The following is a 15263-nucleotide window of genomic DNA, read 5'->3' as shown; positions in this document are numbered from 1 at the left end:
GGACGACAGAGGATGAGATGGCTGGATGGCATCACTGACTCGATGGACGTGAGTCTCAGTGAACTCCAGGAGTTGGTGATGGACAGGGAGGCCTGGCGTGCTGGAATTCACGGAGTCGCAAAGAGTCGGACACGACTGAGCAACTGATCTGATCTTATCTGAAACATATTTGGCATTTACATAAAAAATCTTATGAATGAGAATACTATTCGATCAGTATTATCATCTAAAAAATGTCCTGGAATAATAACCTGAGATTCCCCAAAATCTTCATTCCTATATTATTTGAATAATAGAAAACAAAAGAGACAAACCAACAGACAAATACACAAGCAAAGTTGACAAGTTACTAGAAAATAAATTAAAAACCCATTAAGCCCTGGAAATCTAAAACATTGTCATTCCTTTAGCATCATTTTTAAATTCTGTTAAAAGTCTATACCTTTTTGAGTAACATAGATAGACTAATCTTTCCTTTATTAATTTTATATATCAATAACAATGTTATTTGGTCTTGTGTTTTAACTTATATGTGGTATTATTTTAACACACTGAGTCACAGCTAACAGTTTAAAAACATTCTTCCAAGTCTTATTGGTGAATTACAGAAGAAAAGAATGGTCAATAGACAAAATGATTTGTTAAAGTACTCACTAATTGATCAGAGACTATGTACACGTTACATACCTGTGACCAAAATGTCTACTCTGTTTGACAAAAAATTTCTTTTGAATCATTCTCCTTATTGCTTTTTTAATATCTTTGTTCCAAAGTCTGTAGATCAAAGGGTTTAGCATAGGACTCATGAAAATATAAAAAACAGCTACATTTTTGCCCAGTTCTACAGAGGTCTCGGAAGGGGGCCTCAGATACATGCAGAACAGTGTCCCATAAAATACAGTGACAGGTGTCAGGTGAGACCCACATGTGGAGAAGGCCTTGTGCCTCCCTTCTGCAGAGCAGATATGCAGAATGGCTCTAAAGATGAAAATGTAGAATATGAGGATAATGGTGAGAGAACACGTGAGGTTGGAACCAGCCCCCAAAAACATGGCAGTCTCTGTGACATAAGTATCTGAGCAGGCCAGGACTAGGAGAGGTGGGTCCACACAGTAAAAGTGGTTGATTTCATTGGGTCCACAGAAGGAGAGACAAAGCATCAGGATGGTCTGGGCAAGACCATTTGCAAAGCCGTAAGAATAAGGAGCAGCAACAAGAGAAAGGCAGACACCTTGGGATATCTTGCCGCCGTATAACAATGCTTTGCAGATGGCCACGTTACGATCATAAGCCATCACTGTGCGCATATAATAATTGCAATCACCAAGGCAATGAAAAATTAGAACTGTATAAAGCAGCCAAGGAATGAAATGATTTTTCTCTTGGATAAGAAATGAACCAGCATCTGAAGAGTGACATTGGTGGCATAACAGAGATCTACAAAGGTGAGGTGGCTGAGGAAGAAGTACACTGGAGTCTGAAGCTTTGAGTCAGTTCTGATTAACAAAATCATGCTGACATTACCGACAATTGTGATCAGGTAGATGACTAGGAAGACCACAAAAAGGACAGGATGCAAGTCAGCTCGATCTGTCAGTCCCAGGAGGATAAACTCAGTCACCTCTGTGTAGTTTTTTTTTTTTTTTTTTTAACATTGAGTTTGCTTAGCTTCCAACATGTTCTAAAGTAAAATGAAATGAAATAAAACTCGTTTGTCATTTTTCCATTACTCACATCGTATCATCTGATGCCCACTCCTCTCAAAATGTGAAATAAATGGCATAGAAAGCATGAAATTAATACTTTGAATATCTAAATTAATACAGAGCTTCTTTACATAAAGACAGACATACATGCAAATGCTTTTCTCCAAGTCTTTTCGTAGTTGAAAAATCTTTACATTTTCTGAAAATTGTTTTCATGAATTACTTCAGTTCAGTTCAGTTGCTCAGTCGTGTCCAACTCCTTGCAACCTCATGAATTGCAGCACGCCAGGCCTCCCTGTCCATGACCAACTCCCGGAGTTCACTCAAACTCATGTCCATCAAGTTGGTGATGCCATCCAGCCATCTCATCCTTGGTCGTCTCCTTCTCCTCCTGCCCTCATTCCCTCCCAGCATCAGAGTCTTTTCCAATGAGTCAACCCTTCACATGAGGTGGCCAAAGTACTGGAGTTTCAGCTTTAGCATCAGTCCTTCCAAAGAACACCCAGGACTAATCTCCTTGAGAATGGACTGGTTGGATCTCCTTGCAGTCCAAGGGACTCTCAAGACTGTTCTCCAATACCACAGTTCAAAAGCATCAATTCTTTGGCACTCAGCCTTCTTCACAGTCCAACTCTCCCATCCATACATGACCACTGGAAAAACCATAGCCTTGACTAGACGGACCTTTGTCGACAAAGTAATGTCTCTGCTTTTGAATATGCTATCTAGGTTGGTCATACTTTCCTTCCAAGGAGTAAGCGTCTTTTAATTTCATGGCTGCAATCACCATCTGCAATGATTTTGGAGCCCCAAAATAAAGTCTGACACTGTTCCCACTGTTTCCCCATGTATTTCCCATGAATTGATGGGCCAGGTGCCATGATCTTAGTTTTATGAATGTTGAAAACTAAGCAACCCCATGTCCAAGGAGCAGTGGCTGCACAGTGCAGGAGGGCTGACAGGAGCTACTCCACGTTCAAGGTCAGGAAGGGTGGCAGTGAAGGGTGAACTCCAAGGTAAGGAGCAGAGGCTGTGCTTTCGCAAACCACTTCAGTATTCTTGTCTTGAGAACCCCATGAACAGTATGAAAAGGCAAAATGATAGGATACTGAAAGAGGAACTCCCCCGGTCGGTAGGTGCCCAATATGCTACTGGAGATCAGTGGAGAAATAACTCCAGAAAGAATGAGGGGATGGAGCCAAAGCAAAAACAATACCTAATTGTGGATGTGATTGGTGATATAAGCAAGGTCCGATGCTGTAAGAGCAATATTGCATAGGAACCTGGAATGTTAGATCCATGGATCAAGGCAAATTGGAAGTGGTCAAACAGGAGATGGCAAGAATGAACATGGGCATTCTAGGAATCTGTGAACTAAAATGGACTGGAATGGGTGAATTTAACTCAGATGACCGTTATATCTACTACTGTGGGCAGGAATCCCTTAGAAGAAACGGAGTAGCCATCATGGTCAACAAAAGAGTCTGAAATGCAGTACTTGGATGCAATCTCAAAAACGTCAGAATGATCTCTGTTCATTTCCAAGGCAAACCATTCAATATCACAGTAATCCAAGTCTATGCCCCAACCAGTAATGCTGAAGAAGCTGAAGTTGAGTGGTTCTATGAAGACCTACAAGACCTTTTAGAACTAACACCCAAAGAAGATGTCCTTTTCATTATAGGGGACTGGAATGCAGAAGTAGGAAGTCAAGAAACAGCTGGGGTAACAGGAAAATTTATCCTTGGAATACAGAATGAAGCAGGGCAAAGACTAATAAAGTTTTGCCAAGAGAACACACTGGTGTTAGCAAACACCCTCTTCCAACAACACAAGAGAAGACTCTACACATGGACATCACCAGATGGTCAACACCAAAATCAGATTGATTATATTCTTTGCAGCCAAAGATGGAGAAGCTCTATACAGTCAGCAAAAAAGACCAGGAGCTGACTGTGGCTCAGATCATGAGCTCCTTATTGCCAAATTCAGACTTAAATTGAAGAAAGTAGGGAAAACCACTAGACCATTCAGGTATGACCTAAATCAAATCCCTTATGATTATACAGTGGTAGTGAGAAATAGATTTATGGGCCTAGATCTGATAGATAGAGTGCCTGATGAACTATGGTTGGTGGTTCATGACATTGTACAGGAGACAGGGATCAAGACCATCCCCATGGAAAAGAAATGCAAAAAAGCAAAATGGCTGCCTGGGGAGACCTTACAAATAGCTATGAAAGGAAGAGAAGCAAAAAGCAAAGGAGAAAAGGAAAGATATAAACATCTGAATGCAGAGTTGCAAAGAATAGCAAGGAGAGATAAGAAAGCCTTCCTCATGAATTACTTATAATTCTTTAAACATTGCTTTTCATTGAAATTATGACACTTTTTCAGTATAACTTATGATGCAGTATGTAAAGCATCAGTCATCAAAACTCATGTGTTTTCACAACTTAGTGGAATTAATTTCATGGAATTTGTAGGTCTTTATAGAACCAGATTCTGTCTACCTGCCCCTTCAAACTCAAGATGACTTTCAGACTGATCCCTCACTCTGCAATGCATATCCTCTTTTCCCACTCTTGTTTATCTGAGGGGGTCCTAAAATAATCAAATATTCCTCAACTTTTAAGACAGCTCAAAATACCTTTGCTTTGTGTTTTATAGCCAATTATTGGGGGCAAAATTGTTGTATGAGATACAAAATCAAATCCCTATTTTTGGATAATAACAGAGAAGCATATAGTACATAAATAATGTGTATATTTGTGTTGGTGGATGGGTATATATATATATATATATACATATATATATATTTCAGTGATATTAAATATTTGAGTATAGAGTTATTGGGGTACAGAAATATTGTATTAAAATCTTCCTGGTGTGACATATGTGGAACTAGATAAGTGGTACTGATGAACCTATTTGCAGGGCAGGAATAGAAATGCAGACAGAGAACTGGCTTCAGACACAGCAGAGGAAAGAGATGGTGGGATGAATTGAGAGAGCAGCACTGAACATATACATAACCATATGTAAAGCAGAGAGCTAATGGAAAGTTGCTGTACAACACAGGAAACTCAACCTGGTGGTCTGGGACGACTGAGAAGGGGGATGATGTGCAAGGTAGGAGGGGGGTTCAAGAGGGAGGGTTCATATGTATATGTATGGCTGATTCGCATTGTCCTATGGCAGAAACCAACACAATTTTGTAAAACATTTATCCTCCTATTAAATATAAATTAAAAAAGCAATCAAAAAAGATTGTCAAAAAAAAAAAAAAAAAGATTGTCAATAATATCCTTGGATCATAATGATTTTGTTATAATGTTACCACATCTTAACTATTGCAAAGAGTAAGTATAAACTCTAAAACTGGAATTTTCAATATAAAGTTCATTATAACATGCAAAAAATCATACTGAAAATAGTCATATGATTCATATAACTGAGACAGTATGTAGGAAATCATGAAGTGCATCTCCCAACTTTTGTGCATGATAAAGGTGACCTTGAAGATTATGATGGAAAAATCTACACTTTTCTTTCATAGCACATAAAGGCAGTCATTGTTATAATGACTCTTATAATAGCTACCATTTCAGTGATGGACAGAGGTCCCTTGTAATGTACTTTGTAAATGAAACACTCCTGCTTTCTTGTCCATGTGTATTATTTTATTATGCACCTGAAAAATTTAGACTTATTGGCCAGCTTAATAAAATACGAGTCGCCTAAATCAATGAAATCATAATCATCCTGTATTTGTCATAATAAAGCATTTTTGGTTCTGGGATTGTATTTTAGTGTCTCTATTTATTAAATTATTAATCAAAAGCCAAAATAACTAATACAGTAAACCCCCTACATACAGACATTCAAGTTGGAAACTTTCAAAGTGCGAACATAGGTGTCAGCTCCTGCTTGCCAGCCATTGCACAGTACTAGTGAACTTTAAAGGTACTGTACTGTAAGATTGAAAGTGTTTTCTTTATTTCTGTGTTTGTTCTTTATGTGTGCATTATGTTTGTACTGTAAACATATTACTGTACCTGTTATGAACATATATTGCTGATTGTGTTAATTGGGTACTTAGGCTAACTTAGTTGGACTTACAAATTGTAATTACAAATGCACTCTCAGAACTGAGCTCATTCAAATGTAGAGGACCTTTTGTCTTTCCATTTGTTTTTACTATGGGGTAATGAGGGATTACAAGCAATGAGCATTCCAGATCATTAGAGTATTTGATGGTAATGACCTTCTTTTACAAAAATAGGACACAACATTTTATGTGATAGGGCAAATAAAACTCAGGAAGAAGTATTTGCAAGTGGAAAGAATTGTCTTTGGATATGAACAAATTTGTACCCTTGACATTCACTTGAGTTTCTGTCATTGGTCTAGTTCTTTTTCTACTATGATGCCACTCCACTGTACGGTTATAAATATTTGTACTCTAACAAAAATAACAATTTAAATCAAGACATTTGCTAATTCATCAGAATATGTTTCAGGCCATCACTTTTTTTTAAACTTTATTTTGCTATACCTTATCCTACCTGTGAAAGAGGACTTCCCAGTGACAGCAAAGATGTGAGAACCTGAGGAGTTTATATCAGAATTGTCACAGAGGGACTGACTCCCTAGGGTTTCATTATTTCTCACAGAAACTCATTCAGACTGTTAATAACCACTAAGGTTTCTTTTATTTTAAAAATCTTATGCTCATGAGGACACGACAACTTGCCTCTTCCTAATATCATCAGGGAATCAAATCTCCTGAAATAACGAAGCGATGAGATTCACTCTTCATTTCAGTATGTATGCCGGTTGGTCTACATAATTCGAGACTTGACTTGGGGAGTGGGGGAATATTAAGTTTCGTTGTTTTCATCATGCAAAATAGAATAGTGCATGATATATGGAGTTTTACAGTCTAGAAAACCACTGGAAGATCAATTAAATTGTGTTAAGTTTGAACTAGTTATTTCCTGATTCTGAGTCTTCTCATTTTTAAAAAAATACGTATAAAAATACAATAGCTAAGAGAATTTCATTGTTGTTCAGTCACTCAGTGGCGTCTGACTCTTTGTGACCCCATGGACTACAGCATGCCAGGCTTCCATGTCACCATTTCCTGGAGTTTGCCCAAACTCATGTCCACTGAGTTGGTGATGTCATCCAACCATATCATCCTGTGTCCCCTTCTCCTCCTACTTTATTTTATTTTTTAACTTTACAATATTGTATTGGTTTTGCCATGTATCAACATGAATCTGCCACAGGTATACACGTGTTCTCCATCTTGAACCCTCCTCCCTCCTCCTTCCCTGTACCATCCCTCTGGGTCATCCCAGTGCACCAGCCCCAAGCATCCAGTATCGTGCATTGAACCTGGACTGGTGACTCATTTCATGTATGATATTATACATGTTTCAATACCATTCTCCCAAATCATCCCACCCTCTCCCTCTCCCACAGAGTCCAAAAGACTGTTCTATACATCAGTGTCTCTTTTGCTGTCTCATATACAGGGTTATTGTTACCATCTTTCTAAATTCCATATGTATGCATTAGTATTGGTGTTTTTCTTTCTGGCTTACTTCACTCTGTATAATAGGCTCCAGTTTAATCCACCTCATTAGAACTGATTCAAATATATTTCTTTTTAATGGCTGCATAATACTCCATTGTGTATATGTACCACAGCTTTCTTATCCATTCATCTGCTGATGGACATCTAGGTTGCTTCCATGTCCTGGCTATTATAAGCAGTGCTGCGATGATCTTTCACAGCATCAGGATCTTTTCCAATGAGTGGGCTTTTCTCATCAGGTGGCCAAGTTATTGGAACTTCAACTTCAACATCAGTCCTTCCAATGAATATTCAGGGCTGATTTTCCTTAGGATTGACTTGTTTGATCTCCTTGTCGTCCAGGGGACTCTCAAGAGTCTTCTCCAATACCACAGTTCAAAAGCATCAATTATTTGGCATTCAGCTTTCTTTATGGTCCAACATTTACATACATTTACTACTGGAAAAACCAGAGTTTTGACTATATGGACCTTTACTGACAAAGTAATGTCTCTGCTTTTTAATATGCTGTTCTAGGTTTGTCATAGCTTTTATTCCAAGGAGCAAGTGTCTTTTAATCTCATCGTTGCAGTTGCCCTCCACAGTGATTTTAAAGCCCAAGAAAATAAGTCTGTCACTGTTTCCATTGTTTCCCCATCTATTTGCCATGAAATTATGGGAACAAGAGTATATTATAAATATCCAGATAATGTAAATTGCTGGTAATTCTTCCTTTGTCAGCTTGTCCCACCCAGACCTATTGTCTTTTTCCATCTGAGGTTGAATTCTTAGATTCCATCAATAGAACTACTTTAGTGTCTGGTTTCCATCTGAGTTTTTCCAATGGGAGAAACCAGGAACACGACAGAGGTGGCAGGAAGAGAGAGGTATCCCAATTTCATTTTCATATTCTCTCAATTTCATAATGAAGTGGTAGGGTGGCTACAATCCTTCCAAGGAAAATTCTGCCTGAGGAGTGTGTTGAGTATGTGGCCTAGGACATTCTTCTTAGTTCTAGTTTCACTGGACTTCTGACACTAGTCCTTGTGTTGGCCACTTTAGTATTGGAATGGAAATTGCCTTCTGCAATTAACCCCCAGGAACTTCATATTCTTTGTTCTTTTTAACATTTCCTGTGTTCTATTCTATTAAATTCTCTTCAGTTAAATCATCTGAGTAGACTTTTGTTTTGTCTCAGGTCTCTGACTCAGACCAGAAAGTTGCACGATAGTTACTCAATAAATGTTGCAGTGGAAGAGAGATTTCTGTCTTCACCATTGAAGCCTTGCTTGGAGAAAGTTGAGTATTACTTTGCTAGTGTGTGAAATGAGTCCAATTGTGTGATAGTTTACACAGGGATACAATGTTCTTTTTTTTTTATTCTTTTTTTTCCTTTTTTTAAAATTTTATTTTGTTTTTAAACTTTGCATAGTTGTATTAGTTTTGCCAAATATCATCTTTTTTTGGCATCTTGCTCCATTTTAGTGTCCTTGACTCTAATAAAGTGGTAAATCCCTACCTTGGGAAAAAAAAAAAAAAATTCTTTGGAATTGCCTTTCTTTGGGATTGGAATGAAAACTGATCTTTTCAGTCCTGTGGCCACTGCTGCATTTTCCAAATTTGCCAGCATATTGAGTGAAGCACTTTAACAATATCATATGTTAGACTTTGAAATAGCTCAACTGGAATTACATCACCGTCACTAGCTTTGTTCATAGTGATGCTTCCTAAGGCCCACTTGACTTCACACACTCCAGGATGTCTCGCTCTAGGTGAGTGATCACACCATCATGGTTATCTGGGTTATTAAGATCTTGTGTAGTTCTTCTGTGTATTATTCTTACCTCCTCTTAATATCTTCTGCTTCTGTTAGGTTCATACCATTTCTGTCCTTTATTGTGCCCATCTTTGCATGGAATGTTCTCTTGGTGTCTCTAATTTTCTTGAAGAGATGTCAAACTTATTCAATTTATTTCCCATCCTATTGTTTTCCTGTATTTCTTTTCACTGATCATGTAGAAAGGCTTTCTTATCTATCCTTGGAGAAGATTCCTGAGAGTCCCTTGGAATGCAAGTTCAAAACAGTCAGTCCTAAAGGAATCCAGTCCTGAATATTCATTGGAAGGACTCATGCTGAATCTGAATCTCCAATATTTTGACCACCTGATGTGAGGAACTGACTCATTGGAAAAGACCCTGATGTTGGGAAAGATTGAAGGAAGGAGGAGAAGGGGATGACAGAAAATGAGATGATTGGATGGCATCACCGACTCAATGGGCATGAGTTTGAGCAAGCTCTGGGAGTTGGTGATGGACAGGGAAGCCTGGAGTGCTACAGTCCATGGAGTCACAAAGAGTTGGACACGATTGAAACGAACTAAACTGATATACACACACACACACACACACACATATATGTATATTTATATATGTATATATGCATATAGGTATGTATACATATGTGTGTGTATACACACACACACACACACACACACACACATATATATACATATACATTTCTCCAATATTCAGATTTCTCCAATATTCAGGATCTTCATCTGTTAGAAAGAAATAATTTCCTATCACAGGGATATTATAAGTGTTAAAGAAACTGTTGCTCCTTACTAAAGGACATGTGTATTCATTTTGAAATGCTTAGCACACAAATGTCTGGTATCTAATAAATACTCAGCAGATGATACTAGCTGTCTTACTAAAAAAGTTGTAAATATATGAGCTCTACAACCTGGTAATGTAAATAAATTTTGAAAATACAGCTTTTTAAATTATCCATAACTGCTTCAATCTACCATATATGTCCTATTCAACTGAACAGGAATATAGGAAAAATAAGATTTTGAAATGTATTTTATACTGAATTTAATATAAAGCCAACGATTCTATTTGTTCAACCTGAAGTAAGGAAAATCTCAAAATATTTGCAACAATTAAAAGGGTGTATTCACAGTTGGTAAGGTTGAAGTCAATTGGAAAAACATTTGCAATCTCATTGCAACTTATCAAGCATCATAGGATTAGTCAGCAAATTCAAATTTCTACAATGAAGCCTATGGATCACCTTAACGAAGAAACAATTTTTAAACTCCACATTAAAATATAATGTCTCCCAACCAAGATATTTAATATAATAACATGTATATAAGCTAAGTGATATAAAATATGAGGTAATTATCAATACAATTTTATAGGTGAGCTTTTACCCATATCCACAAACCAACTGGACTGAAGAGCATTTTCAGAATGACACAATAGTTTATATGGATTTTGTTTTTCTACAAAGCAGGGTCTTTGTCCACTTCACAAAGACAGTGAGTGCATTAATTATTATTTGCATGTTTATAATAACTGATATATAAATATTTTGCGTGTTTCTCTATTATCTTTTGAGATAAGTATCTCAATGACCCAACATCTTTAATTATTGTATTACCTGGGTTCTTACATCAAAATATAATTATATAGAAGGACTTGTGAAGTATACCTTTCTTTGAAAGAGTAGTTTTGGACTTAGAAGAGTATATTGTTTAAATAAACTCTCTTGGTTGATCTTTCTCTTTAGGCAAATGCCTAGCCCTTCATATTTCAGTCCTTTTTCCCCTTATATGACTTATGAGAACTTCTGTCATCTGCATCTGTTATCTTTGTGCTTCTTTCTGATCTTTCTTGGCCTCTAATCTGAAAGATTAATGTTTGCTCTGCTGTTGTCCACCAGGATGTGGGCATCTTGCGGGCATTACTCTCTTCTGATTGGATACAGCCTGCTAATCTTACCTGCTGACTCAGCTGCATCCTGACTCTTAGAGCAATTACAGACTTAAACCTGTTCTTTATATTTACTGGGACCTCTCCTGGAAAGTTTGCTGAGTAGCAATCAACTTCACTAGCTACATATCCCAGACTTCAAATGGTTGCTATCTTCATATTCCTCTATTTGGAATATACTAGAAATTTGGAAATCTGGCTACTGTTCATATCCCATAGAGACTGAAGTAACTGTGGGAGTACTAAATCAAGCCCAAGTGTAAACTGTTTAAGTAAGCTGTGTACAAACTTCAGTTTGCTTTGGCTGACCAACAAATTGACTCTAGCAAGGACATTGGGACAACTGGTCTCAGAGAGATCTGCTAAGGCTTTGAATCATCTTTTGCTTTTTCTATCAATTATTCGTATTTCTTTCCCCAAAGTTATGACTCAGGGGTCTTTATTTTTCTCTATCATAGTCCCTGCTTTTTAATGTGAAACATGAATGGAGGATAGAGATTGGAGAGGAAGATTGGCTTACTCATATGCAAGATATAAAACTAATATATTATTTTTGTTTTTCATAAGAGTATTATAAGGAAACTGTGTCAGACATACTAGTTGACTGCTTTCAAATATTAATGTAGATATGATCTTAAATATTAAATATTATATGTTATCAAGAATCATAAATTAAACACATCTGTGCTAATAAGTCTAATTTTATTTAAATCATCTCCAATTATATCTCAATGTGTAAAAATAAATTCCTTGCAAATTGAATTGTAATCCATGAGATGAAATTATCTTTGATTATTAGTGAAAATGAGGTAAAGTACAGCTTACATGAAAAGCCAGTAATTTGAAACCTCCCTATAGCATCATTGTTTGGTTATTTATTCAATGTTAGTGTTAGTTGCTCAATCATGTCTGACTCTTTGTGACCCCATGGACTTAGCCCACCAGGTTTCTCTTTCCATGGAATTCTCCAGGCAAAAATACTGGAGTGGGTTGCTGTTCCCTTTTTCAGGGATCTTCCTGACCCAGGGATCAAAACCAGGTCTCCTGTATTGCTGGCAGATTCTTTACCATCTGAGCCACCAGGGAAGCCCATGCTGGCTTACAGGCTTACACACACAAAAAAATAGGTGTTTATTCAATACCTCTTTATTAAACATTAACTATGCACTCAAAATGTTTATAGACTGCTACAGATTGCTACTCAGGATATTAGGGCTTCCCAGGTGACTCAGTGGTAAAGAATCCTCCTGCCAATACAGGAGATAGAGACCTGGGTTTGATCCCTGGGTCAATAAGACACACTGGAGAAGGAAATAACAACCTACTCCCGTATTCTTGTGGGGAAATTCCATGGACAGAGGAGCCTGGTTGGGCTACAGTCCATGGGATTGCAAAAAAAGAGTCAGACACAACTTAGTGAATAAACAGCAAATGGAGCTCAGGATACTGAATTGACATTAATTTGTCCTCAGACACTTATTATCTTTAAAATAAATAGAATGGTTATGAAAGGAGACATGTACCACACAGGAGGCAGGGAAACAACAATGTGAATTCAGAAGAAGGAAACACTATTCTAGCTGAAGATAAACAAAGCCCATTCATCATTTGAAAAAAAAAAATCTGCCTGAGAACTATTCCTAGTATCAAAATCAGTACTATGTGTTTTTGTACTTACTAAAAAACACTTTGTGCATCTAATGATTAACCCATAAACAATGTTCCTATTAATTAAGAAGTGACTTTTGTTGATGCCTCCAGAGGGAGCACTGATAATGTCCCTTAGGTGATTTTGTGATGAAATCTGGCATGAATCTCCCAAAGTTAGCCAGCCTTTCTTGTATAAATCCTCCTATTTGAGGGACCTTCACAGAGCTAAGAAATCACAATCCCTTTGTAGGTAAGTCTGACAGTTCTGAAAATCAAGAATTCTTAAGAAACTTTGTTTGATATTTATTCTTTGGAGCATAAAATGCAGTTAGTAGTGAGTGTTAAGAATTGCCACATGAAGATCCAACAGTAGGCAGATCGACCCCAGTCTTTTGGATGGAGGCAATAAGTGACTTGTGATGTATTGGGAGGTCAAGCAAGTCTTGCAACCATCCTTGACCTTAGTTACAGACCCATTTCACAATCTTTGTGAATTTCTAAAGCACAGGTAGGATTTAGAGTAGGCTTACCTGTGGAGCTTTAGCAAATTCTAGGTATTCAAGAAGTTCATAGATCATGCTTCCCTTATAACTTTTTTTTCCCTGTAAGCTTAGAGCCTTAGAATTTGGCACAAGAAAATGTACTCCCAATTTATATGATAATTTTGTACTTATTTTTAATGGATGAGTTTAAAGGAATTTGGGTACATGAGTGTAAGATTAAAGGTGAGAGGGAAAAAATTGTGAACACATTTCCTTCTTCACCTGCAAGGTCTTGCATCAGGTTTTCTGCATTGAAATGTGGTAGCTTTGGTGTATCAGAACTACCAAAGCAGGTGTACACTGCTTTACTCAAGAGGAAGATGCTTTCTTCTGCTGTGCTTGTGTCCCTTTCCAACACTGCTATGGATTTTATTGAACTTCCAGCTGAATCATCCCATTTGGCCAACATTCTTAGAAAAAAACTATACAGGATTTATGGTTTTTGGATTTCATCCCCCTGCATTGTATATAGACCTTTAATTCATACCTACCCTAAGCATAAGTGTGGTTGTTTTCAGTAGTTCTACTCTTTGAACTGTAATGATGTTATACCTTTAACTGTTATCTTTTGGAAGAATATTCTTATTCCTCCCATTTTCTCACTCACCTTCCTCTTTGAATGAAGAAGAAGATCTCAACAATTAACACAAGCAATCTGCACTAGCATTTTCACTACCCTGAACACTTTGTGCTAAGTCACTTCAGTCATGTCTGACTCTTTGTACACCATGGACTGTAGCCTGTCAGGCTCCTCTGTCCACGGGATTCTCCAGGCAAGAATACTGGAGTGGATTGTCATGCTCTCCTCCAGGGGATCTTCCAGACCTGGAGATCGAACACACATCTCTTATATCTCCTCCATGGCAAGTGGGTTCTTTACCACTCGGCCAGTACTTTAGTGAGAATGATAAAAATGAATCCTTCTCCTTCACTCCCTTACTTCTGCTAGTAATTTGGAAAATAACTATACTAACACTACTTTTGCAATGGGTGTTTCCCATGTGAATCCCAGAAACTAAGCCCTGAATTGCATGTAATGAATAATAGAATGGTGTGATCCTTAATAAGGTTTTCTCTTCTTTTCTATTTCTTGAGTGCAAGGCAAAATTGTGGAGTCTCTCAGAAACATATTTTCTTTACAAGCTTTGTGAAACCAACAGAATATTATACAGACTGAAGTCAGAGGCTGGAATTTTGTCTTAATCAGAATAATAGAAAAAGAACTTTGTGTACTGTTGATGACAGCAAGTTCCATAATTAGGAGGAATTTGTGGCAATATCTCAGAAATCACTGAATGGGGAAAGTGTAAGTTTTCAGAGGGTAAATCTATGTGTTAAAAACTTGCCTAATTCAAGCATATCATTTCAGTTGTCTCATGCAGCACTTCAGCCCTGGCTACACATTAAAACCCTGTAGAAAGCTTGTTAAATATGCCAGTATGTGTACTGACCTCAGCTGAGCTAAGGCTCAAGGATTAGTGCTTTTAGAAACTCCACATTTGATTCCAGTGTGAAGCCAGAGTTGATTACCCTTACTCTGAGTATTATATTTATTAAAACATTAATTTAATAAAGCAATAGAGTTGTCTTTTAAGAAATGTGACCATTCTATGTCCTTCTGGACTTGTAAAGTTTACTGTAGTGATTAAAGATAACTCATTTTTTCAATCAGCTTTTACTTTTACCTGTTTCCAAGGATTCAATGTACAAGTTTTAGCTGTTAATTATTGAGATTTAAAATACATACAACTATCACTAACACTAGATTGTGTTATTAAAATCACCTCTTATTTGTGCTCCCTCTAGAGAATTTTGTAGTAACTCAGTCTCCATTGGCAACATCAGGGAGGCAAGAAACATACATATCATGGAAAATCAGCTGATGTGATTGCAGGATTACCCCACCAGTTCATCATTTCTGCAACTAATGGATACTGTTTTCTTGACCATGATTCAGGAACTCACCCAAATTCTGGGGATATAGCACAAATAAAGTTC

General features: G+C 37.3%; 1 protein-coding gene across 1 annotated transcript; it reads right to left on the bottom strand.

Moving 5' to 3' along the window:
* Nucleotides 1-668: 668 nt before the first annotated feature.
* On the bottom strand, nucleotides 669-1633 carry LOC102265844 (olfactory receptor 5M10-like; the record flags this gene model as incomplete). The annotated part of the gene is given in 2 exon segments (XM_014482302.2): nucleotides 669-1321; nucleotides 1324-1633. Coding segments are annotated over 2 exon segments (963 nt in total), but the record flags the coding sequence as incomplete, so codon positions are not given.
* Between the last annotated feature and the right edge of the window lie 13630 nt (nucleotides 1634-15263).

This window comes from Bos mutus, unplaced genomic scaffold (assembly GCF_027580195.1).
Source record: "Bos mutus isolate GX-2022 unplaced genomic scaffold, NWIPB_WYAK_1.1 CTG206, whole genome shotgun sequence".
Classification (NCBI taxonomy): domain Eukaryota; kingdom Metazoa; phylum Chordata; class Mammalia; order Artiodactyla; family Bovidae; genus Bos; species Bos mutus.
This window is presented reverse-complemented; position numbering and strand designations above follow the sequence as displayed.